We start from the raw sequence: 26,027 nt of genomic DNA on the forward strand, positions 1-26,027 counted from the left end.
TGCTTGTTCCGTTTTAAGCGTAAGGAGTACAAATACCAATGATAATCACGAGTCAGAGCAAATCCCAGTCAGGGGGAGAGGACAGCTTCTAATGACAGTAAAACCAGCCAGTCGCATTGTTTGTCAATGATGACTGACACATATTGTAGCCAATGAAAAGCCCTTTCCAACAACGTATCACACCGTATGGCCAACGAGGGGGAGGGGGATTTAAACGACCCCGAATGCTTACAGTAAGTTTCCTTGACAGCGCTGGGCACGCAGCGAAGCTACAGGGGAGGGGAGTCATATTTCATATTTTACAGCATGAAATAATAATAAGCTGGAAAGCTTTTCGTTTGAACGACACCAAGGTCATCAATATAACTCTTAAAATGTAAAGACAACAGCTAGTTTAATTTGGGTATGTGTTGTTCGGCCGTGGGGGGGGGGGGGGGGGGGGTCAGGGTTTTAAAATGTCCAGCTTGCCAAAATTTTTATATCTTTTTCAGTTGATTGTGCTCCCTCTCCTGGCCACCTTTTTCTCTACACTGAAGAAAAACTTTACCAAATTTATATGGAACAGTAAATGCCCAGGCAACCTCTCTCTCTGTTGTACCTTCCATTTTACTGTACATTATGAAACTATATTACTGGGCAGCCACACATTACTTTTGTGCTGCAAGAACTCCATCCTGAATAAACATAGACAACTAATGTAATAAACATAGACAACTATTCACTAACATTACTAGCAGAGTTGTATCTTTATTCGGCACAAACTGAAATTCTTATTAAAAATACTCAAAATCCTTTTCTCAGAAATACCATATCTGTTTGGCACCAAGCTCACTCCTTTCTAAATGAATCTCCCTAGCTCTTTCTCACCAATCTGGGGGAATCATGACTTCAAACCAGGGAGAGCTGACATGGGTTTCAATTGTTGGAGGGAAAAGGGATTAAGTAAAATAAAAGACCTGTACAGTGAGGACACTCTAATGTCTTTTGAACAATTAATGGAAAATATAATCTGCCTAGGAAACATTTTTAAATACCTGAAAATAAGAAATTCTATAAATACACAAATCAATTCTACATCATAATTGATATACAATACTATACTATACTATACTGTACTATACTAGACTGTCCACTATTGAAAGCATCACAATGAACCATCTTCATAATAAAGGTCTTGTGTCAAAATTTTGCAATGCACGGTTGGCAGGTTCTAAAGAGAATTCTCTTTCTCATTTGTCTGCATGGAAAAGTGATCTCCAAACAGAAATCTCTGCAGAGGACTGGGAGAAAGCAAAGAAAAATGTTACATTTTGGTTTGTTGCAAGCCAAGTGTGTTATTTCTTTAAAATGGAAGGAAATTCCAGGACCTACAACTAAGCAATGGATTAAAGAAATGTCACTTCGATGAAATGTTGGGTGGGATATTACACTGGGATACAGAAGCTACTTCAACAGATGTGACATTATGTCATTAGCTGTTTATATGGACCTACTGCTGTACTAGATACCTCCAGGAACATTACTACAGCTAGATCCAGTGTATGTGCATTAAAAAGCCACAAGAAGCCATTCCAAGATATCATTAACAACAGACAAAATTAGTACATCCATAAACACACAGTTATGACTTTGGCCAAGACAGAACCTGGATTTCCCAAAGTGTTGGAGAGAACATGACAGTGGTTTCTCCATTCTGATAAGAGTAGATCATCACAGGGATGTCAGCCTACTGAGAACTGTTACTGAAATATTAAAATGTACAACTGTTTGTTCCAGTAAGGAATGCTGACTCCACCACTAGGTTAGAAAGTGATACTTGAATCATTATCTACATTGTACACCTGTTAATAATATTCTTCACTGTGGGCACTGATAGATTAACTTTTGTCTCTGACACTGGTAATATGAATCTGTAGTTTGTGGATTCAATAAATGATGACATGCAGAAAGTAAACCTTATGGTGCTGAACCTGAATTTGGAGCATAAGATAACTGGATCACCATATTTAGTTTTTTCTCATAACATCCATGTTTACACAGCCTCCTCATTCTTCTGATGTGATGAGCTCTATCAGCTTCATCCAGGTGGTAATACACATGTGAATTCATTCTACTACCTCCATCACCACAATGCAAAACTCAATGACATTTAAAACTAGATTTGGTCCAGCACTCATTAGTGCATTCAATATATAAACTGCGCTTTTAAACTCTTACTAAACTCTTCCTGATTATGTGAATGATTAATTTACATTCCATATGGTTTGAATTGCCACAAAGGAAGTATATCCTGAGGTAAACAATAAAAAGGTGTACAGAGACTGCACTGGTGGCTCTAACAGAGATGATTAAATTGGTCTATGGTACCTCCATGAGCAGAAAATGTTTAACATTTATGGAGCAGCATTATAGCTTCAATACCCATAACGAATTTAGTGTAAGTAGATAAAGAAACCCGTTTTGGAACACGATAATTGTTGGAAAGTCTTGTTCTTTGAATGCGTAAAAGCGCGCCGTGCTCAAATCTGCATGCCACCTGCAGCATCTCTCTTCCTCTTCTAAGAGTAGTATCGCTTTCGTTGCTTTTTTTCAACATGTTAATTCCTTATTGTGTCTTCTAGTGGTGTTTCTCTAGGGGCGGTCTCTCTTGCTCTGCTCTGCCAGTTTTTAGACAGGTTTGACACATGGGCGGGCTTTTCTTCTCCCCGAAAAGTTAAGTAGCTGCCCGCCGTGGAGCAAAGAGCATTCTGCACCAGTTCTAGTCTGAATTTCTTGCACCTCTCTATCTCAGACTCGCAGGACAACTTGTACTTTTATACCGAGGCTAAATTTAGGGGGCTGGTCAGTGAGAAGCGCCCCCATCCTGAACGCGTTTCCTTCCCCCAGCCTAGCATTGGTCTGATTCGTGCAGTGAACAACATTTATAAGAAAAGCAGCTCCTAGATGCACAGCTGCACATCAGTGAGGCAGGACGGCAGAAGAAGCGACGTGATCTGTAGATTTACCTGGACACAACAGACGGTGATTTCCTTTAAGTACATAAAGTTCCGTTTTTTATAATAACGCATGGAAATGGCCTTGAGTGGGACCATTTTGCCCTCAATATCTACATTTGCCAGCCAGAAGGAGAAATGCTGGGAAGATGTAAGTTTCACTCTTTGCATATTTACACAGAGCACAGATAGGGTGCGATGTTTTGACTTAATCAAGCACTCGCTTTGCTGATAATTTATTATGTAATTACACATATACGCTGATCCCTAAAGGTTTACACTTTACTTTTTAAGTTTCTAGGTACTGTGGTAATAAATTATGTTTTTAGCTTGTTTCATATTAATATACAGCCCTCTCTCAGTTCACTTGTGTGCTGGTTTGGAACTGTTTTATCGAAATTAATTATTCTAGTGCGTTACTTAAAAGGGCTGTGAAAAAACTTTTTAAATAAACATAATCGTCTCATCCTTGCTCTAGAGGTGGAAGGAAAATATGAGCAGCGTTGCCCCCGATATGGACAGTAGCTCCCTGGGCAGAAAAGACGAAGAGGACCTCGATAGGTTCTTGGATCTGGAGTTTATTCTCGCTAACACCGCTGGCTCTGACAGTGCGCCAGCCGCCGTGACAGGGGTTGAGTCTTACCGGCTCCAGGAGCCTGGGGTGTCCGTGTATCACCAGCAGCAGCAGCACACCGGGATTTCCCAGCATCCGGCGAATTTCACCTCTGTCTCAGACATGAACTGCTCTCCGCCGCCCTATAGCAGCCTGATGGCTGAGCTCCTTCGGTCCGACGTTGATTGCAGCTTCCTATCCGGGAACAGCCCTAACATTCAGGGTAGATTCCTGATCAGCTCCACGCCCTTCCAGAACACTCAGGATATATTTCCCGAGCATATGAGCATTAAAGTGGAGCCCGCCTCTATGGACACGTACGGACCTGTTATGGGTCTGGTGCCTCAAAGCCGCACCAAAATCAAGCACGAGGGGAACGTCTCCTGCATGATGTCATACGAACAGCAGCCACGGCTGGCCAATTCCCCGCAAGCCGCGATTGGCAGTATGACGCCACCACTCAGCCCGCACGACTTGATGAGCTCCGAATGCCAGCAGCCCCAGATGTGTAACTCCACTTCGCTGACGTACCCACAAAGCTTCCACCACCGAAGCACGCCTAGCGGATTTTCTCACGCACATACCGGAATGGAGCTCTCCTTTACCGGGGTGCAACACCATCACCACTTTCCCGGCATGTTCGGCGAGGACGCGACCATGGGTTTGCAACAGCAGGCGCCACCCGGCCAGCGGGTCCTGCTCACCCCACCGTCATCCCCACTGGAAATGGTGGAGAACAAACAGAAGAGGGGTCGCCGGTCCTGGCCGAGGAAACGAACTGCGACACACACTTGCACTTTCACCGGCTGTGGGAAGACTTACACCAAGAGCTCCCACCTAAAGGCGCATCTCAGGACGCACACAGGTAAGATGCGCATGTGGAATGTGACCTTAAGCTATTTATAAACCCCATCATTGCCTGCGTCCAAATATAAAGTCATTTACTATTGTTTTTTGTGTTCACAGGAGAGAAACCCTACCACTGTAGCTGGGAGGGATGCGGATGGAAGTTCGCTCGTTCTGATGAGCTCACACGTCATTTCCGGAAGCACACCGGACACCGGCCATTCCAGTGTCACCTTTGTGAACGGGCGTTCTCCCGGTCCGACCACCTCGCCCTGCACATGAAGAGGCACATGTGAGGAAAGACATGAAGAAACGAAATGGTGCAGACAAGGACCTCTATGCACCTCATCAATCACATAAAGAGAACTATAATACTTCTATGATTAGCTACTGAAGGATGTTATGAAAACATATAGTTTCAAGTTAGTATGATGAGGCCACTATTTACTACGCTGTAATAGCCTACCTACAACTATGTTATAAGAATAATATAGTGATTTTTTTTAACAGGGCAAGAGGAGCATCAAGACAATATGGCCTCAAATTAAAGTTTGTAAAAAAAATTATTTAATATCACTTTTGAGAGGAACAACAGACAAAATAATTGATTATAACCCAGAGTGACAGAAACAGATTAATTCTGTTCAGACTGAAGTCTTTTATTAAAATGATGTAGCTGGTACTACTTTTTTGTACAGAATGCTGTTTCTATAGACAAGAAATTAAAGGAGCATTCCACTCAACATGTCTGGCACATGCCACTGAAGCAACTGGAAGCAGACAATCTTTTAGAGAGCAATGTTTTTTTTTTATATATATTTTCACCATTATTGCCTTCTATTACATATCTATTGCCTTCCGTTACATATTTTACGAGTGCCGTATTTTTCACTGGCAAAAGACAAAGTTTTATTCTTTGCGTTATATTGTAAGTGTAATTAGCACATGAATTAAGCTTTTGGACAACATCTTTTTCTAAAACTACCTTCCATTCTGTCTTCCTTGAAGGCAGGAATTGCAGGTCATGACTGTGAGTCTGTTTGTTGTCTATTAGCACTTAAGATCAGGGTCTGATAGCAGGAAGTCTCACAGAAGTGCATGACATCCCAACACAACCTAACTGACAAAGGGCTATGCAGTCTCTAGAAAAAAGACTTGTTTATATCTTGAAAAAATGTACTCCCTTGTAAAAAGATTTTTTACATATTATTGTTTATTTTAATGTATATATTAAAACTAAATGAACAAAGTGATTTCTGAAACCTGAGTTTGATTGTCATAGATTTAAATAGAGGGGTGACAATTATATAAATCCTGTTTTGATATGCATACACACAAACACAGACAACCTCACAAGTCTGTCTTTCTGATCTCTGCTATTTTGACTTTTATTTTTAAGTTGAAATGGACTATTACTACTACTTTTAAACTAAAAATAAAATAATCTGATAAAATTCTTGTTGAAATCATCAGACATATAGACAACCTGAGAGATTGTTTTGGTTAAAAGAGTTTAAAAAACAAATTCAAATAACAATGCAGTTACAGTAGAACAAAACCACTTGTATCCAGATTGTTTGACTTGACAAACTTTCTACAGTAAATCATCGCATTAATAATTAGGAAACTGAGAAGTAACCAAACCGCTGAACTCCCTGCCTGCAGCATCAGACCAATGCTTCCCAGCAGGGACAGAGCAACTGCCAGAGTGCTGTGGCAGCTGCCTATAAATACAAACATTACATATCTATAATTACAGAGGCCTGATTGGGGCTGCATCAGGGCACAGGAGCAAACCAGATAGAGTGGGAGAAATGGAAGGGTGAAAAGAAAGAGAAACTCTGTCTCACATAAAATATAATATGATAAGTACAGAGGGAATGAGGAACAGTTTACCCTGAGAAATGTTTTCATAATGCTTTTAGTTATGAATGGTGGGGGGTAAAGCATTTTTGCCATCACATGTAGAATTTGTATCCTGCTTTTATTTGAACACACTGTTTAAGAGATTGACTGTGGCATGCTGTCTGCTCTGCACCCCCTGGACAGAGAGGCAAAAACTCCAACCGTAATCACATCTGGCCTTAGCCATAAGGCACTAAGGCTAAATATCAATATCTGTTATGCACAAGTAATTCTACGCATAAAATGTCGATTTTTCTATACTGTTCTTAAATGTCCACGAAGCAGCAAATCAATTCTTACTCCAAAGAGGCAGGTAGCCTAAAACCATAATGTGTATGAGTAAAGCTACCTGTCAATCAAACCTGTCAATCATTACAAGGAGTGGAACAGGGTGACATGGATTTAAGAAGGCACCTGATTGATCAGTTATTTACCTTAATATCTTGTGTTATGGAGCAAATATTGACTTAAAAAAATTAGGAATACTAAGAGCCTGTTCAAACAAAAATGACAAAGCCACAATAATTACTGTGGCAACAGTAATGACTTAGTAATTGGCACTGGTTTTTCAACAGAAGTCAATGGGAGCCAGGGCTTGTTGGAGCCAACGGCTACTTCCTATATGGATTCAAACCTGGAAGTGAGCTTGGTGTCATTGGTAAAAACACAGAGGAAGGACAGAGTGGAAGACCTCAGTATGCTTCAGATCAAGTGTGTGAGCTTTACAAAAGCATCCATTAGTTTTTGTAGCATCTCAAAATGGACAACCATATTGTAGCAGCCAATTTAAGAAGTTAGGGTATGAGCATCTCTCTGTCTTTCTTTAGTATCATTTGGTGATGTACTACTATGGTGTTTAAGGTTTGTTTTAGGGTTTGATATTATTAAGAACTGCTAATAGTGATAAAGGAAAACTTTGGTTTAGTACAATTTGGGTCTTATTTCTGTTGGTTTTGCCGTAGTACCTATTGGTTTTAATTACATTTCTTAAAAGAATTCAGAAACATGACACAGTCAGATAGCGTGGGAAATGATCACAACATCAATGTATTGTCACTGCCATTATCACAGACATTAATAGGAAAACATGATCACAATAAATTCAAATTTTCCTTTGGCTGAAATATCTTTTAACTGTTTTAGTGGCATCTCCATGATGGCCCAGTGCCAGCCGTGACAAAAGAGGAACCCAGGCCTCTGTCATTAATGCATTAACTCAAGCAAAGGATCAAACATTTTCATTTCACTTTTTCAGCTGGGTACAGGAGGGTGGCTGCTGCTGCAGAGCGTGGGAACCTCCAATCTTATAGAGTCAGATGGTTTACATATTGGTTTCTTTTTTCTCTGGAATCTGCAGCAGCGTTTGCATGAAACCTCTGAGACTGAGCTGCTTAGATTAGATGGAAACAGATCAGATCAGAGGACAATTCCCAAACAAAAATTTACTTCATACCATCCTCACCCACCTGAGAAAACAAATTATATATTACATATTAGTGAAGCGAAGTGACTTGTGGCCAAGTATGGTGACCCAGTTGACTGCAGTTAAAGAAAATCCTCTAACCTATCTCTGTCTCAGTTAGGCCATCCACTGTCTCTGTTGGTTTTTGTTGTTGTTTTAACTGTGCAGGAGTTCATTCCTCCAGCTGATGGCTTCTCTCTGTCATGACATTGCTGAAGCCCAGCAGGCTCCCTAACTCTTTCCAAGCTCAGCTCACTTCATTGGAATAGAAATTTATCTTGGTTCCATACATACACATGAACTGTTAAACACACCTTCTCAGTAAGGGCTGCACTTCTACTCAGTTCAGGAACTCATCTGACTCAAATCTATTAACCTGTGGAGGGAAACTTAAACATGCATTCCTACAGTAAAAGATTCTTTTCTCTTCCAATACAGTGACTTTTTTCCAAATAATTCTCCCTCATAGCTCGTTATCCAAGGCTAATAAATAACAACCCTAACTGTGCTCACAAGTTCTTGTGCAACAGGTTATCTCAGAGGAACTCAGTGTTTAACAGCATATTCTTCTCCAGCCCTTCACATAACACTCATAAAACCTGATACCAGAGTGTTTCTCCTGAGTATTCCTGTCTGTGGGGTCAAAAGGCCACTGAGGATTTAAATACTGCAAAATATGTATTTGAAACCAAAACTGATAATTTTTAAGTTAGGTGCTCAACTTGATGTTCCTTTGGTTAGATTGTATCTTGCATATTTACTGACTCAAGGTTAAAACACAGCTTAGTGACACTAGAAGAGTAAATAAGAAGACTAATATTCAGCAGACAAAAATAAAATACTTTTTGGTGAAACTCAGTGAAGTAGTAGTAGAGGTATCAGCTGTTTCAGAATACCTTAACTGCAGAATTTTATCCAAACAACTTCAGAGAACTACAGGTGAAGAAAAGTGGGAATTCTATTTACAGGAAGAGAATGCCATCTACTGGAACAGCAGCAACGCCACTATCGAGTCCTGCTGGAATCTAATGACCAAATACCTTGTCACACTGTTACTGATAAAGAGTACTGGTTTTAGATTAATATTACTGAACCGATTTTCAGTTAGGAAGTTAGGAAGTTGGATTTTGCCAATTTTTGGATTTTGCTCATTTCTCTGGAGGGTTTTTGTGGTGGTGAATATGAGAGAAGAATGAAAATAATTTGAGGATGAGGAAGTGCGATGTGGCTGACTGCTGTCCCAGCTAAACACGAAAATGTTTGCGTAATAGAATTTTTTCAAAGTAATTATTGTAAACAAATAATATACTGTATCTCAGTATACTAATAAATATAAAAGTAATATTATTAACCCCATTAAACTGGAGTCCCAGCTGTTTGTTAGATACTCAGCACTGCCAAACCTTATCTAAATTTGTTGGTAGTTTATTAATTGTTTAGTCCACAGCTGGGGGTGTGTGTGTGTTGCTTCAGGTATCATCTGCAGCCTACACGTCATTAAGTGTTACATGTCTCTCTATGTTACAGAATATTTGTTATGCACATTCATTAACACTTTGTGCAGCCCTGAGTACAAGCTAATTACTGGATCCAAATGTCAGAAAGTGTATACTCTTGAGGTGGCATTCATGTGACTCTTAAATGTTATGCTTTAAATTTGCACATGGACAAAAGAAGGTTTCCGGAAGACAGCCATGCTTTTCTTGCTCATTTGCAGAGAGAGGTGGGTTCCATCTCAAGGCTTGGTTTGTTTAGAGAACTGATTAAAATTGAAGCATATCTATTCTGAGAAGTGTGTGCATGAGATTGGATGAGTGTTCTAGCAACAGTGGCAGAAAAGCTGCAGTTGTCTTGGTACTGTGAGTCAAAGCTCCTTTGACGTTATTTTGAACATAAAAATAGAAGGGCCTTAAAAAGAAATTAAAGAAATTCAATGCTGATTGTGAGTTAAAAAATTAAAGCGAGGCCAGATCAGATGTGGAAAAATTTAGTCAAGATTATCTGTTGATTACACACACACACACACAAACTTGTTTCAATTTCTCAATGGGACATTACATTGACTTACATTAATACTACCTACCTGTTAGAAAAAAAAAGTCAAAGTTGCATGTGTTTCATATCTCAAACAGACCTGGTGTTTTGGCAGGTGAGTTCTGTTTGTATAACCAATCAGATTTTCATCAACTACAGGGAAAACGGCTAATTTTAAAAGGACAGTCTGTCAGGCTGCACATAGGTTCAATGTTGAGCGTACTAACATCGTCACAATGGCAATTTTTTTTTTTAAATTTAGAGGTTAAGTTCTTCTTTAAATCATCAAGGCCCTTCACACAGAATTGTGTTAAAACCTTGTCTCTGTGGTTCCATATAATTTTTACTAGATCACTTTCTTGGAAATACAGACTTGTCAGGCATTTAATATTTCAACATGATGGGGTGACTGTTGTAAGCCCACTTAGAGAAGGTTTTACCCATGGACAGTCTTAACAAAAACAAAACAAAAAAAAACAAACTCCTTTTCTCCCTTTGTAATTAATAAATAAATAAATAATTAATTTATACCATTTGAAAGCCTTCTTCCCAGTTATGTAATTCTACTGGGAAAAATTTGAATTACTATGTTTATGTTTTTATTGATAGATTTCATCATGGAAACTAAATCTATTAAATCTATTAGAATTCCCCTATTAAATTTCCTCATACTGTTGGGAGGACATGATCTCAGTGTCCTCAGTGGATAGCCCTAATAGTAATATGTAGCTGTCAGAAATTACTGTTCTCATTTTAAATTTAAAGCTAGAAAGTTATTTTGTAATAATTATGTTGGTAATGATTATTGTGTTTGAACAACAGTTCAAACCCTGAAGCAGAGAAGCACAACAGCTGTGCTGTGAATTTAGTGCATGTAAGTAGTATTCAAATAGCTTCTACTGAATTTTGATAAGTGAAACTGGCCTTCACTGTGCTGTGGGTTATATGGAGCTCTCTTATGCACTGGTATGGCTCCCTGGAACCTTCGTTGGGGCAGGAGCACCTGAATTCATGTTCATCTGGAAGCTTTTCTAGGATGGGATCACTGAAGACAAGGTGCTTGTGGCAGAATGCTGTACTGCTGAAGAGTTTTAAAGTAAAGCGCTCAAGAACAATAGATGAGATACTGAACCATTATAAGGACAAACCTACTCTTCTCTTTGACTTATATTCCCAGTGAAAAGCCAATAGGGTTTTCATTTCCTCCTCTCCATTACCATAGAAAAAACACAAACCTAGTGAAGAATTTCCTGTTACTCCATACGGTGAAAGTTAGAATTTGCTAACATAGCAGATTGCTTGGGCTTCAGCTCATATGAAATGGCTGCAGTGTTTGCATAACATTCATTTCACACTACACAGCTGCATCCTTGAAATGTAGTTCAGTGTAGTGTAGTTCTCTGCACATTGTGGCTATCTGGGAGGTATGGGATTGTTACTGCAGATTGTGCTTAAACTCATTAGTCTGTCAGAGAGCCTGTACATCTTGTCTTATTCAATGTAAAATTAAGAGAATAATTGCTCATTTAAAGGATAATTCTGGTTCATAGCAAAGTGGCTGTGATTTCAACTGTCTAACACTGTCCTTTATATACCCAATCATTTCAAAAAGCATTTAACCACCATGCAATGTAGATAAAATTTATGAAAAATATACAATATTGTAAATTAAATGAATAAACACTGATGTTATCAGGGCTATTTTCATCATTCTTTATTTAAATCTCTTTTTGAGCACTCCACAATTTTGAGCAGAGCTCTACTCATCTAATTGTCTACAACCTGCCACCTTCAACAAATCAAACAGCAGTGCATTCTCATTGATCTGAAATGTTTATTCTAGTAAACAGTACAGATAATCACTTTTCAAAATAAACCGGCATGTGTTCGTTGCTCAGGTCTTAGTGTAACCATAGGCAGTCCTTTAAATGGTTTCTTATTAAGTTTACGTTTTCTTCTTCAGTTTACTTTTATAGGACAAATTAAACAGATATAATACTATACAGACTGTTTCACATTGTATGCATCTTATGCAATAAACACAGATCAGATTTTTTTAGCCTACATGGAAGAAAGGATGACCGAGGAAGGCAGAAAAAAAACATGCTTCAGAGAAAAAAGTCCTCCAAAAATAGGTTGTGGCTCCTTATTGTTTAAGCAGCAGCAAGACACAATTCCAAAGGCTTCAAGCTCAAACAAAATATCCATCATTTTGAAAGGGAAATAAAATAAAAATGATAACTAATAATTTAACTTGTAAATCTTACTATCCTTCAGCTGTCACTTAAAAAAAGCTTTCTTTTTAATGGCTGACATTGTTGCTCATCTAAAAACATTGGATTAAAAAATGTTCTGTTACCATTTTCTTTCCCCAAAACAGCTAGTGGTATGCAATTCAAAGGATGAACTTTCTCTACAGTTATGAGTCAGGGGAGTGGGTGATGCATAAATAAACAAAATAAAACATGCCACATAGCAAAAACATCTGACTGCTTTCACAGGACACAAGAAACAACAATACATTTTATCTTATGCACAATGGAGGTATCTGACAACAAATACAGTACGACTCATAGTACCGGTTGGGAACTCACCAATCTAAGCAATACACAGGAGATGGACGGAGATCATCAGAGGGAGGTGGACAGAAACAACTAGGGCTGGGAATGAAAGTATAAATATATTTTAGTACCAACCAACATAGGTTGAAAACCAAAAGTCATCAAATATATGGTCAGATGTGACTCAAAAGGATTTGAATACACAGCCCTAGTTATCAGTGAGTGTGCTGGTGTGTTACTTTTCTTTTGGAGCGTGGTGTTCAATCTTGACCTTAAAAGCTCAGGAAAAGTAACAAAGCCCACTTTAACTGTTCTTTATGTGAAACTTAGAGTTCCAACAATAGACAAACACAATGTGCTTAAGCAGATAAAATTATTCTAATTTATCATGTCATTATTGAACACATTCATTAAACATTCACAATGCTGGAGGACAAAGTAAGTGAACCCACAGACTAATTACTTCCACAAAAGCTAATTGGAGTCAGTAGTTTGCACACCTGGAGTGTAGTTAATGAAATGAGTCTGGAAGTGCGGCTTATAGCTACTTTGATTGATAAAAAAACTCAAACATTTTAGGTTTGCTGTTCATAAGAAACATCTGCTGATGTGAAGCATGCCCCACAAAAAGGAGATCACTGAAGACATATGATCAAGAGTAGTTGGTCTACATAAGGCTAGAAAAAGATACAAAGTCATCTCCAAGTGTGTAGGCATCACTCAGGTGACATTTAGATAAACTGTCTACAAAGGTTGACAGTTAAGTACTGTGGCTACTCTTCCTATAAGTGGACACCCAGCCAAGATAACTCCAAAGGCACAATGCAGAATCCTCAATGATGTAAAGGTTTGAAGACATCACTGGAATCAACAAACATTTCTGTTCATCAGTTTACCAAATATTAGTCTGCGAACAGGCAGGGTATCTATGGTAAAACACCACAGAGGAAGCTGCAGCTCTCCACCAAAAAAAAAACCCAACATTCCTGCATGACTGAAGTTTTTCAATGAGCACCTTGGCAATCAACCCTACTGGGGAAATGATTTGTGGACTGAGGAAACAACAGTTGAAATTGTTTGAAAAAAAAAAAAAATCTATATAAATAAAGGATGGTGCAAAAAGGGCACAGCTTACCAACATCAAAACATCATCTCAACAGTGCCACTTGTTGCATCATACCCCAAAAGACTCAAGGATGTAATTGCTGGCAAAGGTGCTTCAACTAAGTACTGAGTAAAGGTTCTGAATACTTATGTGAATGTGGTATTTATGTGATATAGTTTTTCATTTTTAATATAAATTGTAGTATCAGGCTGCAACATAAATTTGAAAAAAGTGCATGGTGTCTGAATGCACTATATATAAGTGTGTGTGTGTGTGTGTGTGTTTCATTCATCTGTAAGAGTTTAATCATTAAATACTTCACCTAAAACTTCAAAGATGACCTTTTACAAAACAACTATCATTGGCATGTAACCAGTGTTAAATTTGAAGGCTTTACATCTCTGTTTTTCCAGAACAAACACGCAATTTAAGAGTGTGTTTCATGTGACATGCATGATCTCCTGGTTGTTAAAATATTTCTTAAAATAAGTTAATGACTAGTAAACCAACAATTTGAGGTTATATTTGGCTCTTCCTTAATAGAATTTCAATGTTCATTAGAACTAAAAATAGACAAACAAAAACAGCTTTCCTTAGAAATGCATTAGTCTATACGTGTCTTGATAGAGGAAGGTTATTCTCTATGAGATATAGCCAGGAAACTAAAGATTTCTTTAAAAGGTGTACACTATACTCTCCAGAGACATGCTACAACTGGATCTAATCAGGACATAAGACGAAGTGGAAGTGTACATCTGCCCAAGAAGACATGAGTGTCTTCCTTGAGAAACAGACACCTCACTGCTTCTGAATTGGCTGCATTGTTGAATAAAACAAGAGAGACACTGTGCACAAGAGACCCAGGTTGCCTCATGGGCAGAGTTGCCAAGAAAAAACCCAACTAAGGTCAGCAAATTAGAAGAAAAGATTGCAGTCGGCCAAGATGCATAAAAATTGGACTTTAGATGACTGGAACCAAGTCTTATAGATAGATGAGTTCAAGTTTGAAGTGTTTGGATCCAAGCAAAGAACAAATGTCAGATCCAGAGCTCAAGAAAAAATGATAGATGCCTGCCATCACTGAGGTGGAAACGTGATGATCTAGGGATGCTTTGGCAATGGGGGACTGGGTGATCTGCATTGTGTGCAAGGCATCCTCAATCAGCATGCATACCACTCCATACTGAAAAGGCATGCCATTCTCTGGGCAACAACTCATTGGGGATAACTTCATTTTGCAGCAAGACAATAACTCCAAGCATTCTTCCTGGTTGTGTAAGAATTATCTGGAGAAGTAGCTGCTGGAAAACACTTGGCGGCTTGACGGCTTGGCCAGCTCAATCACCAGATTTGAACTCCATTGAGCTGGTGTGGAAAGAGCTGGGCCAAAGAGTTCCTGGGAAGTGCTGCAGAAGGTCTGAAAGGAAATCACACCTGAATATCTGAAAAAACTGGTCAGAATAATCCCACAGATTTGTCAGGCAGTTGTTACTGCAAAGGATGTTTTTTTTTGATGAAAGTAAAGTTTAACATACAAATTTGATTTGATCATTATTCTACACTCAAATATGCTTAAAAATCAGTTGTTGGTCATGGTGTTTTGTGATCCATTTTACAATCATCTGAATTGATAAAACCAACAAAAGATAATAAAAATACATAATTGATACATAGATGAACAGATAGATATCTTCAGATGTATCATTTCATTTCAATAATTAATGAAAACAGATCTAATGTTAAAGTAAAGTTCCTCATAACAACATTTCCACTACAGTGTGACAGACCCAAGATGTGTTTTATGATGTGGAAGATGATGAAAGCTCTCTAGGAGGGGTTAGCTGTGTATAGGAAAAATCACACTATGTTCTAGGAAGTACGTTCTTCTACAGGATTGATATGCAAACAAGCAGATGTGGGAAGTAACAAAGTACAAATATTTTGTTACTGTACTTAAGTAGATTGTTCAGCTATCTGTACTTTATTTTTTTGTATTTATTTTTCTGATGACTTCGTACTTTTACTCCCTACATTTAAACACAAATATCTGTACTTTCTACTCCTTACATTATCCAATCAAGCTTGTTACTTTTTCAACCTTTTTCACAGATGACAACACGACGTAAAAGACATAACTAACTAGAGAGGGAAATCGAGTGAGTGCACAGTTTATGATAGAGAGAAAACTTGCAGTGCTACATGGAGGAAGAAAGGGATCCAGGAAGTATTGCAGAGTCCGACAACGATGCAGCAGATTTGGAAAAGCTGTATTTAAAAGAACTGTTCGATGTTGTGGGCTCCAAGAATGATTCATGGTGAATGCGTTGTGTTTGTTCCCTGTACCGGCACTCTGAAGGATGTTAATAAAAGAAGAATTTTTTGTGTCAAACTTTTTTAGTTTAGTGGGGTTATCAAAAGATGTATTGTGTATCATTGATGGCAAAAAAAATCTTACTTTTTACTTTTTTACTTAAGTACATTTCAGACCCTGTACTTTCTTACTTTTACTTAAGTAAAGGAGTTGAGCCCATATGTCTACTAAGTCTTTTTTCACACAAGCGTCTGTACTTCTACTTAAGTATGGAATGTGAGTACTTTTGCCACCTCTGCAAACAAGACATATCTTGCAGAATCAGCAACTGCACATTTACTTTAACTTGCCAACCAATTTGGGTGAATTTGCATTACCAGGAATTTAAGCATTTCTTTCTTTCAAAGTTAGTTCCACACAATGCTTGAAAAGTAGAAAAAAGCATTGTTTGATATTTCAGTCATGCTACTGAGTTTGACAATACCTCATATTGTTCAGTATGGTTACTGGAGAATAAAATAGAACCAAATAAAATGAGGTCATTTTGTTTTACCAGTCAGTTCAAAGCCTTTTTCAGAGGATGCTGTGACTCAACACCAAGACGAAGTCTTAATAGTTACACATTAGTTTTCATCACAATGTGCTTGTCCAATTATAGGATTAGAATGTCTTTTATTTGACCAGTTCCATCTACAGCTTATTAGCCTATCTAGCCCTAATCAAGGACCAACCCATTATATAGTCCAATCCTGGATGGATATCTGACCGAACCTAGATATTTCACTAAATTAAGCATTCATAAAATTTGTCATGTGATGAATGTTGAAAATATAAACTCCAGTCACTGTGGGCATTCAATCTGTCAAACCAGGTGCAGAATAAGGATTTATCTGGATTTAACAGAGGTTACTTCATTTGAGGTTAATCCAAAGAATGTAAAATCCAATCATGATGAGAATTTCAGCACTGCTGCTGCAACAAGTTTGACATTACAACAGAGAGGCACTAGAGTAACTAAAATCAACCACATTAATTTTCATGTGCTTCTAAAACAAAAAAGGTCAATAATAATGAAAGAATAACCAGCCCATCTTTGTATTTCACTTGTTGGACATGTTGTAAATCCAACAGGATAGGAATTACATAAAGCTTGGTGCTGTATAATTTGTCATGGACAGGAGAAATCATATCTATACAATTCGTTGCAGTCAATCCAAAGGATGTGGTGACATTTGAAACAGTTCTTTTCAGGTATTTTGTACATTAAAGGGAACAAGTCTAATGAATCATGACCATTTAAATGCAGTTGAAGAGCAGTTTGCTTTTTTTTCCCTCATAATGTGACAAGACAAACGTGAGCTTATCTGACTAATTTTGGTTAAAGTTTTTTTTTTGTTTTTTCTGCAAAGGAGGAGTCAGTTGTGCATTTCCCCTGAGTGACTATCTCAAATCACAAATAGAAAAACATACTCTAGACTAGGCCAGATAAACCTAATGGGGTTCTCAGCAGGCCCTTTCAACCCCCTCCCCCAATCTGTTGTATATGTATATATTTGTTGGTATTTAGTGTAGCTTTATTTAGGAACATACACCATAAAAACACGATATGAACAATAATAATGGCTTAGGGATGCAATTTTAAACCTGTAAAAAGGGCTTGATCATGTCCTCCGTGGGTTTGTGGACACCTGATGATGCCACTATGTGTCAGCTTGTCCCTAGAGATTATATATTTATAATAGAAAAAAACTGTTAAATGCAAGAGATGTTGACTTTGAAAGACAGGTTAAATCACAAATTGACCCATTTTCACTTTTGGTTCAGAGTTTTTGATAATCCAATCTTGTTTGAACTTCTGGACTGACAATTTTCCTATGGTAGACCCTGGTCTTGTATAAAATTATAAAATAAAACTTATATTTGGGGTCAGATGAAAAGAATATTAATGTAATTTCTGTACATAAAGTATAGAAATTAGATTATCTTTGCACAGAGTAGAGGGAAAGATTTATCTTCTGGCAGAAGTGAAAAAACTCAATATCGACCCTCTCATTTCTCATCTGGGTCTGGGTAAAGGACAGTATTTTTGGAAACAAAACAAAACAAAACAAAAGACAAACAACCAAACAAAAACAATTTAGGGAGGGTGGACAATTCTTAATCCTGAGGAGTGTTAAATCCAGTCTTCTCTCTATAAACACTTATACAACACCTCACTCTGCAGCATTTTCTAAGTAGCAAACAATTCAACACTGAATACTAAATTGCACATCTATACCATCAGTATTCGAATAATATATCCACGTCAATGCTGTATATAAGAAAAAAATCCCTTTAAATACCTTGTCATTTTGAATTGTGGTTTGAATGGAAACAGCAGTTCTGATAGCATGCCAGGATTACCCATTTTCCTACATTTCGAGTATCATACTGAAAGGCAAACTGTTGAGGTGCTGTGTCAGAAATGACCTCCTCAGTCCAGTGCATGGACTGATCACATTAGTCTAGCCACTATAGTGTATATACACAGTATATCTGTTTGTTTCCAACAAGTCCATGTCAACATGGCCTCCCCATCTCCTCCTTCAACTTTCAGTTCTCTGTCCTCTGGGCCAGAGCCAAGACTTGTATTGTAGTTCATTCTTTGTTTCTGAGCATAGGGGGAATTCAACTAATGGAAGTGTGCGTCCCGTGTATGTTGACCTGTACCTATGACAACTTAAGAGTTAGTCCACTGATGTGCTTTGTGTGCAGATATCTAGATGTCAGTCATGTTTGTCTGTGTGTTATACTATCTACGCACTGTGTTTATTCCTGTGTGGTAGTCGGGGGTTCCTGGTCATGCATTAGACATCTCGGCCTTGCTGAGGGCAATGGCCAGCTCCAGGTCCTCCTGCTCCTGCTGTCTGAGCCTCTTCAAGCGCTCACGCTCTGCTCGCTCACTCTCGCGCTTAGCCCACTCCAACTGCTGAGCTTCATTCCCAAACTAGAGGGATGGAGGGAGTGAGTGAGAGAGAGAGAACAAATTCATGTATATATGATTATTACGGAAGTGGTATTGATGTGAGCTGCATTATATTGAGGTGTTTCAATTATTTTGTTATTTTGCCCATCACATTTACAAACATAAGGAGGTAAAAGTATTAGAAACACTTAATCTAACGCAGTTCAGGACAATATTTGTCATTTCCATAATCTTGGAATTTGTGAGCAAAAAATGTCATATAAGTATAATCTTTTGACAGAGCTGTTGTACTGGGATGAATAAAGTTAAATGGGTGTACTTACCTCTTGTTTTTTTATTAAGCACACAATTAAATACTTGTACCCAATAAACTCACTAGGAAGTATATTTTGGTCAATATATAAAAGAAAAAAGATGCAGTGCAAAAATGTCAAAGATGTTTGAGGATATGTAGAAACAATATCAGTGTTTAACTGTTTGATCACACCCTGTCAAATATTTACTCTCAGTAGTACACATAACATATTTATACATTACAAACAGAAAAAAATAGACATTTCCACTGATTAAACCAACCATGGAAATAATTTTTTAAAATTTTCTCATCCATGTGATTGGACAGAACACAATTCTGCTTCCAATTAGTAAAGGTTGATTGTGTTTAAGTATTCTTAAAAATGACAAGCTCATTTAATTACTATTGGCACACATGCTGCATGTACTATAAATTATTTTGCATTTGATCAGGCCTGTCTTTTTTTCATTATGGTTAAGAATGAATAAACCTAAAAATAAAAAAAAAGGTTTTGAAGGAATGGGAAAAATGGTTTCTAAGAATTAAATTTACTTGAACAGTTGTTCAAAGTTTATTTTAAAATATCTTCAGGTCAGTGCAAACAAAGATATCAATAAAGAGCAATACCGGTCACTTAGGTTTCACTTGAAAACAAGCAAGTGAGAAAAAATCCTGTAAAATATGCAACATGCACACATTTATGTTAGAAATAGACCTGTTCATGTAAATTCACTGAAAATCTTGGTAATAACAATGACATTTCTACTGTCATTTTCTTCATGCTTCAACATACACCTGAAATGGCTTGATGATACATTATAATAACACTGCTAAATTGTCATTTTCTGTGAATTCCATTGTATGTTTAATCTCTTACCTTAACTTTATCAGGTCCTGTCAGAGAGGTGGATTACAGAACAGAGATGTTATAAACAAAAAATCCCTGAACTTAATAAATCTAAACTAGTTTACAAGATGTTGCTCCACAGCACACAAACACCGTGATGGGAGACCTGCTGAGTGTCAGTTCAGTCCCCTTCCAAATACCGTCTTTACTACTGTACTAGGGGTGGGAAAAATAATAATTTTTTATGGGGTTTTATGCATCGTCATTCACTTTAAAATGATTCTGAATCGATGCGGAATGGTTAATAATGAATGTTAATATTTGATTGAATAAAGTCCGCCAGTCAAACTACAAATGGCCTACATGCAAGCATGCTTTGTAGCGCATGCACGTTTAAGCTTGTATGTTTAGGTTTATGAGCTACATGAGGTGCTAGCATTGTTAGCACTGCACAGTAACTGTTAGCTGTACAGTATTGTGCTGACTCATTGTCACAAATGTCAATCAAGATGTTCCATATAGCACTGACATTTCTATGAGTGATGTTATGCTATGAAATATGAAGTATGACTACTCCATCTCCTAGATGTTGTGCCCTCTGTGCTCCCTGTATGTTACTAGCGTTGGAGGCATCGGACTGGAAAAATTGGAAAAATTGATGTATAATACAGCGATTCAATATGTGTGGATCTGTACACATCAGCAAAGGTAAGAATTACAGTCTTGATGTGTTTGTACTCAAACATTAGGGAAATGTTGTTGTGATAATTATACCATTTGAATCGTGAGGTTTTCTGCTTTCAAATCATATACAGTTTATCTTACTTTTTTCAAATTAGGCGATCTTTAGACGATCTTTGGAAATACATTCGGAAACAGTTTCCCGTCTGAATAAGGGTGGTGGGGTTTTAATAGTCAGCAAGTATAGAGACGATGCATCGTTTCTTAATCAAATTGTGGACCTGCGGAATGAATCGAATAGTGGCATGCCTAAAGATTCCCACCCCTATACTGTACTGTATTTAGCTACTTGTACTAGTATTTTTTTTTTATTGCTAATAAGTAATACCATTTATCTTCAAGCTATGGGCTACTTAGTGTTCATTAAAGTAATTAATGAATTTTTACAATAATCTATGGAAGTTGAAGAAGACACCTGTTGACAATATGGTCCACAGGTGAGACAAACGAACTGAGGAAACAAAATTGAAATTCTTTCAAGTAGAAACAAACAAGAACCTATGGAAGGAGAAGCTGAACATGACATCTACAACAAGAGATGTGACATGCAGAGTGTGAGAGAAGTAGATAAGCAAATCAACTGTCTAAGTGATGATTTACAATAGCAAATCTAAGCATTTTCAGACCATTGAAAGCCATGGGTTTAAAAGGAATAATGCAACATTTGTAACAGGAAGTGATGGGTCTGTTGCAGCTCAGGTGCTTTCAAACAGCAAGCACAGATAATCAGGAATGCAAAATCTGTGTTCTAAATTATTAACTGCACTCCCTCCCTCTTGCCCTTGCTGCTGACCTCAATGGCACATCTACTGCTGAGTTTAAATGGAAAACAAGCTGCTGGCACCAACTGCCTGGTATTTGACAATATCTTTAGATTCAGAATCTTTGCTGAAAAGTTGAAAAGAACAAAAAATATGTATCATAATACTGGTAACTCTAGTAAAGGTATGCATTGAATGCAAGGGACGCTACATAGTTTTCTTTAAAACAAATTTAAAATTAAATATATGTTTTAAAAAAGGCTAATTTATTTTCATAAATAGCAGTTTTATTTCTTGTAGTAAAGCAGTCAGTTTGCATTGAGGGTCCCATAAAAATCCAGATGGTGTAGCTGCTGTGACCATATATATGATACAGATGTGAAAAGATGGATGGTGACAAAACAGAAAACTACGCTAACATGATAAGAGCAAGATGTACACAACAAGAGTAGACAAAGCAACTACTGACACCAAGGTGAAGATAGTAGCACACACACCAAGGGCATGCAGGGCAGACAGACTCAAGAACTGAGAGTTGAGTTGTGATACTGCTGTGTCTCATGTCAGATCTGAGTAGTAGTTAAACTAAGTAGCATCATCATTTCTTGTTAATAAAACAGTGATTATCTACCTACAAAGTGATTATGTGCTTGACTAAAATGTTTTTCATTGTGTGCGGGATTGGTGAGTTGGCATTGTTATTTATTTGTGGGCTAGTGTGTACTCACACAATTTGTTTGTGGGTATTTCAGTTTGTGTGAACACACGTCTAATGAGCCCTAAGCCTCTGTGAAAGTCCGGGGAAACCCTGACATACTTAAAATATTCATCCTTCCAAAACAAACTAACAAACAAACTAAAAATAAAGGGCTTACATCCCTTTCTCCACTGTAAGAAGATTACAGTGCATTGCAGCTTTGCACTATGACTGTAATGCAGCTATGCACTGCATTGTACACATTCACACTGCAATTTCCAGCAATTTCCAGTGGAGTGGTGAATGGGAATATTATATCTTCTCGTTACTAGTCATAGCATCTCTGGCAGTTACTATACTCTATAGTATGTCACCTTGGGAAACTTGGATAAAGTTTTATTGTTACATTTCTGCTCAGACATGAGATTGATCTGAACATCTAACAAAAAGAAAGTTAACCAGCTTATTTTCTAAAACGGAGCTATTCCTGAAATACTATATGTGACACTAAAAAATGATTGTGTAAATGATTATTTGTGAATTTTCTATTTGGAAACAACAGAGTAGTTCGTCAACGACAAGTTTTCACTAACAAAAACGAGACGGTAACTAAAAAATTAAGTGATGACGACGAAAACTAAATAAAAATATATTGACATTTTCGTTGACTAATGAAAACGAGACAAAAATGTGAGTGAGGGACGTTTTTAGAAAAAATCCAATCAGAATTAATCTTCTTAGACACACACGCACATTTGAAAAGTAACTGCTCCACCTAGTGACGCGGGATGCGCGAGTACACGAGATCATCATAGCCTACACCGGGTTTCTGTGTGACTTAAACTATAATGAAATGGCAACAGCTGGGTGAAAACAAGGAAGATATATGGGTCAGTTTCATCTTTGACGCAATGGCATTACTGCTAAATACAGTTTTTCTCTTAAATATTTTGGAGTTGCACTTTTGCTTTAAAGAATGAAGAATGTCATAAGCAAGTTATAAAGGATGCATATCTAATTTTTGGTCTTTTATGGAAAGGCCATATTCCATATATATTTAATGAAACTTGTTTTTCATTTAATTTTAATTTAGAATATTTTGTATATTACAATAGTTTTACTAAATTACACTTAAATTAAACCCAATATATTTTAGTCGTCTAAATCTACAGTATATTTAGTCGACTAAAATCTTATGCTATTTAGTCGACTAAAAGTGGACTTAAACTAAAACAAAGCAGATGACTAAAATATGACTAAAACTAAAATTGCATTTTAGTCAAAAGACTATGACTAAAACTGAATTAAAATCTGCTGTCAAAATTAACACTGCAACAGAGGCTTGTTATCCTGTAGAACAGTTAATTGCTTAATTCAGCTGAAAATAAAGTCTTTACCAGAGACTGAAAGCCGTGCTGTAATTGTGTGCTATCCTTCCTTGTTAACTTCCTAGAAATTCATACTCAGTTCTGGTGTAGTGTTATGAATTTTGGAATGGGATACAGCTTCATGCAATGGAGATACTGCTGGATGATACTGCTGAAATCCAAATTAGAGTACCAATTAGACTACTACTGTCATTTCTGAAGAAACTGCGTTGGGATTGCTGGCTGCTGAAAAAATCTTGGGCTAAACTGCGTTGCTGGCTGCTAAACAGCTGAAGCTAGTTTAAATTCCTCCACACAGACGACATAACCGAGAACTATAAAATGCAGCAATACAATTTTGTATGCATAAGCACAGTGGCATTGAGATAGGAAAAAAGAGAATGAAGGGTGCAAAATGTGTGCAATGAAGAAAGATTGCATGTAAAATATCTGAATGTGTGTGTGTGTATCTATGTGCATGTGTATGTGTCTGTAAGAATGAATGTTTGTATGCATTTGTTTGTGCATGTGGGCAATTTTGTCTGTACATGTTTCTTTGTACATCTGTCAATGTGTGTGTGGGTGTGTGTATATATGAATGTGTCTGTCCATGGGTGTGTATGTGTATGTATGTCTGTGTGCTTTTGTGTGTTTATGTAATCATGTGTGTGCAATTGTGTGTCTGTGAGTATATTTGTGAATGTGTCTGTGTGCGCTTGTGTGTCTGAGTACATCTGGATGTGTGTGCATCTGTATCTTTGTCTATGTGGATGAATGTTTGTGTGGATCTGTGTGTGTATGTGTATACCTGTATTGGTGTTTTGTGAATATGTGTTTTGTTGTGTCTGTGTGGTCTGTGTGTGTATCAGTGAATGTATGTGTGTGCCTGTCTGTCTGTGTGGGTGAGTTTGTGTATGTATGAATGTTTGTGTGCATGTGTGTGCAAGTGTGTAATTGTGAGTCTGCCTGAATACATCTGTGCCTGTGTTTGTGTGTATCTATGTATGAATGTTTGTGTGTACCTGTGTGTATGTCTGTCTATGTGTGTATGTTGTGCTAACTTGACACCTGATTGAAACACAGTATGTAACAGAGGTTTGACATCAGTTACTATCTGATCTATAGCAGCTGTACAACTGCTCTTCTGGTTACCATGGAGATGTAACCTGTTTACCTTCTGTTAGAGACTGACCTGAAATAATCCTTTCGAACTCTGGCTGACCACATTTACACCATAATTCATATTGAAAAAACTTGATTTTATGAGAGACAAGACTCTGCTGATCACGATGGTGTGAAAAATGTGTCTGTGTGGTCAGAAATGTGGCCTTTACAAAATCCCCCATCTCAGCTTTCCAGTACAAAATCCTGCTCTCATTTAACATGGGAGTTGGATGGTACAATTGTCCAATTAAAGCTCAGGACAAGAAATGTATAAGTCTGATGCTTTTCTGAAATCAGACAAATTTATCTACTACTTTTGGGAAAATGGTGTATTAAGCGATAAAATTGTGTTAGTTAGATGTTAAGCTACTATATGCTACCAGAACAGCTTCTACAAGTCTCTGGACCCTAGTGGAGGAATGAACATAATTCTTTCAAAAGATATTCCTTTATTTGGTGTTTTGATGATGATAGTAGAGAGCAGTAACACATCGACCAGAGCGTATCACTGACATCACTTTCATTGTCATACCCATTGTCATCCTGGAAGAGACCTCTTCCATCAGGACAGAAATGTTTCATCATAGGATAAAGTGTTCACTCAGAACAACATTGCAATCATCTGCAGTGACCCCTATAACCCTCAGGGGATGGCGAATGCGACGAATCACATGACTATTCATGGTGAGACACACTTTCCTGCATATGCCCTTTCTAAACAAAAAGTGTCCTAGAAAATTTAAATCTGTGTATTGTTTTCTGTGAATGAGTGAACAAGATAACTTTCACATCGTGAAGCAAACACTTTACACTACAAGATGCATTTCTCAAAAGTCTTGTGAACCAATGTTCTGTTTGTGTTTTATGGTCTTATTTCAGTGACTTAAAAATTGTAGTTTTTCACTAACCATGCATAAAAACAGTTTTCTCAAAAACACAATCATGTATAAACTTGTTTCTCACATATTGTAGCCCAGTTTGTGCTGATTACAGTGTTATCAGACTTTAGCCAATAATATGTTTAAAAGCAATTGAAAGAAGCACAAATGTCAGGGCATTTCAAAACTTGTCCAGGACCCCAAAACCTCCTCAGACCCCAGAGGGTTAATATAACAAGTGGATCCAAGCCATGGCTTCAAAATGCCCCCTCCAGTATAACAGAGCCACTCGATTTCCACAATGTAGGGGTCAAGCGTGCATCAAGCGAAAGGTCTTCCCTTTCATTTCTCACCTGTTTGTACCTTTCAGTTCAGGACTAAACACCAAACAAAAGATTTTAAGATGTCACCCTGAGCATTAGTGAGCCCCGATAGACATTTTATAGACTACACCAGGGATCTCTAACCCTGGTCCTTGAGCG

The 26,027-nt window shown here is 37.6% G+C and overlaps 2 protein-coding genes across 10 annotated transcripts in view; one reads left to right on the plus strand and one right to left on the minus strand.

Annotated features, from left to right (window-relative positions):
- Window positions 1–2,720: 2,720 nt before the first annotated feature.
- LOC113140025 (Krueppel-like factor 2) lies at window positions 2,721–5,705 on the plus strand. Its single transcript, XM_026323744.2, has 3 exons — window positions 2,721–3,144; window positions 3,472–4,471; window positions 4,573–5,705. Exons 1-3 carry the CDS (start codon window positions 3,067–3,069, stop codon window positions 4,746–4,748), a joined length of 1,254 nt encoding a protein of 417 aa, XP_026179529.1. The 5' UTR covers window positions 2,721–3,066; the 3' UTR covers window positions 4,749–5,705.
- A 5,968-nt stretch (window positions 5,706–11,673) lies between these two features.
- LOC113139970 (epidermal growth factor receptor substrate 15-like 1) overlaps window positions 11,674–26,027 on the minus strand; it is a 71,370-nt gene continuing 57,016 nt past the window's right edge. For 5 of the 9 annotated variants that reach the window (XM_026323630.2, XM_026323634.2, XM_026323631.2 and 2 more), the window contains one exon: window positions 11,674–18,816. In XM_026323630.2, the coding sequence (XP_026179415.1) occupies window positions 18,670–18,816 (147 nt within the window). In that variant the 3' untranslated portion in view covers window positions 11,674–18,669. Of the gene's footprint in view, window positions 18,817–19,967; window positions 19,985–26,027 lie in introns of all 9 variants that reach the window. The other 4 variants (XM_026323632.2, XM_026323629.2, XM_026323627.2 and 1 more) reach the window with 4 other exon arrangements.

The sequence above is a fragment of the Mastacembelus armatus genome, chromosome 4, assembly GCF_900324485.2.
Source record: "Mastacembelus armatus chromosome 4, fMasArm1.2, whole genome shotgun sequence".
NCBI lineage: Eukaryota > Metazoa > Chordata > Actinopteri > Synbranchiformes > Mastacembelidae > Mastacembelus > Mastacembelus armatus.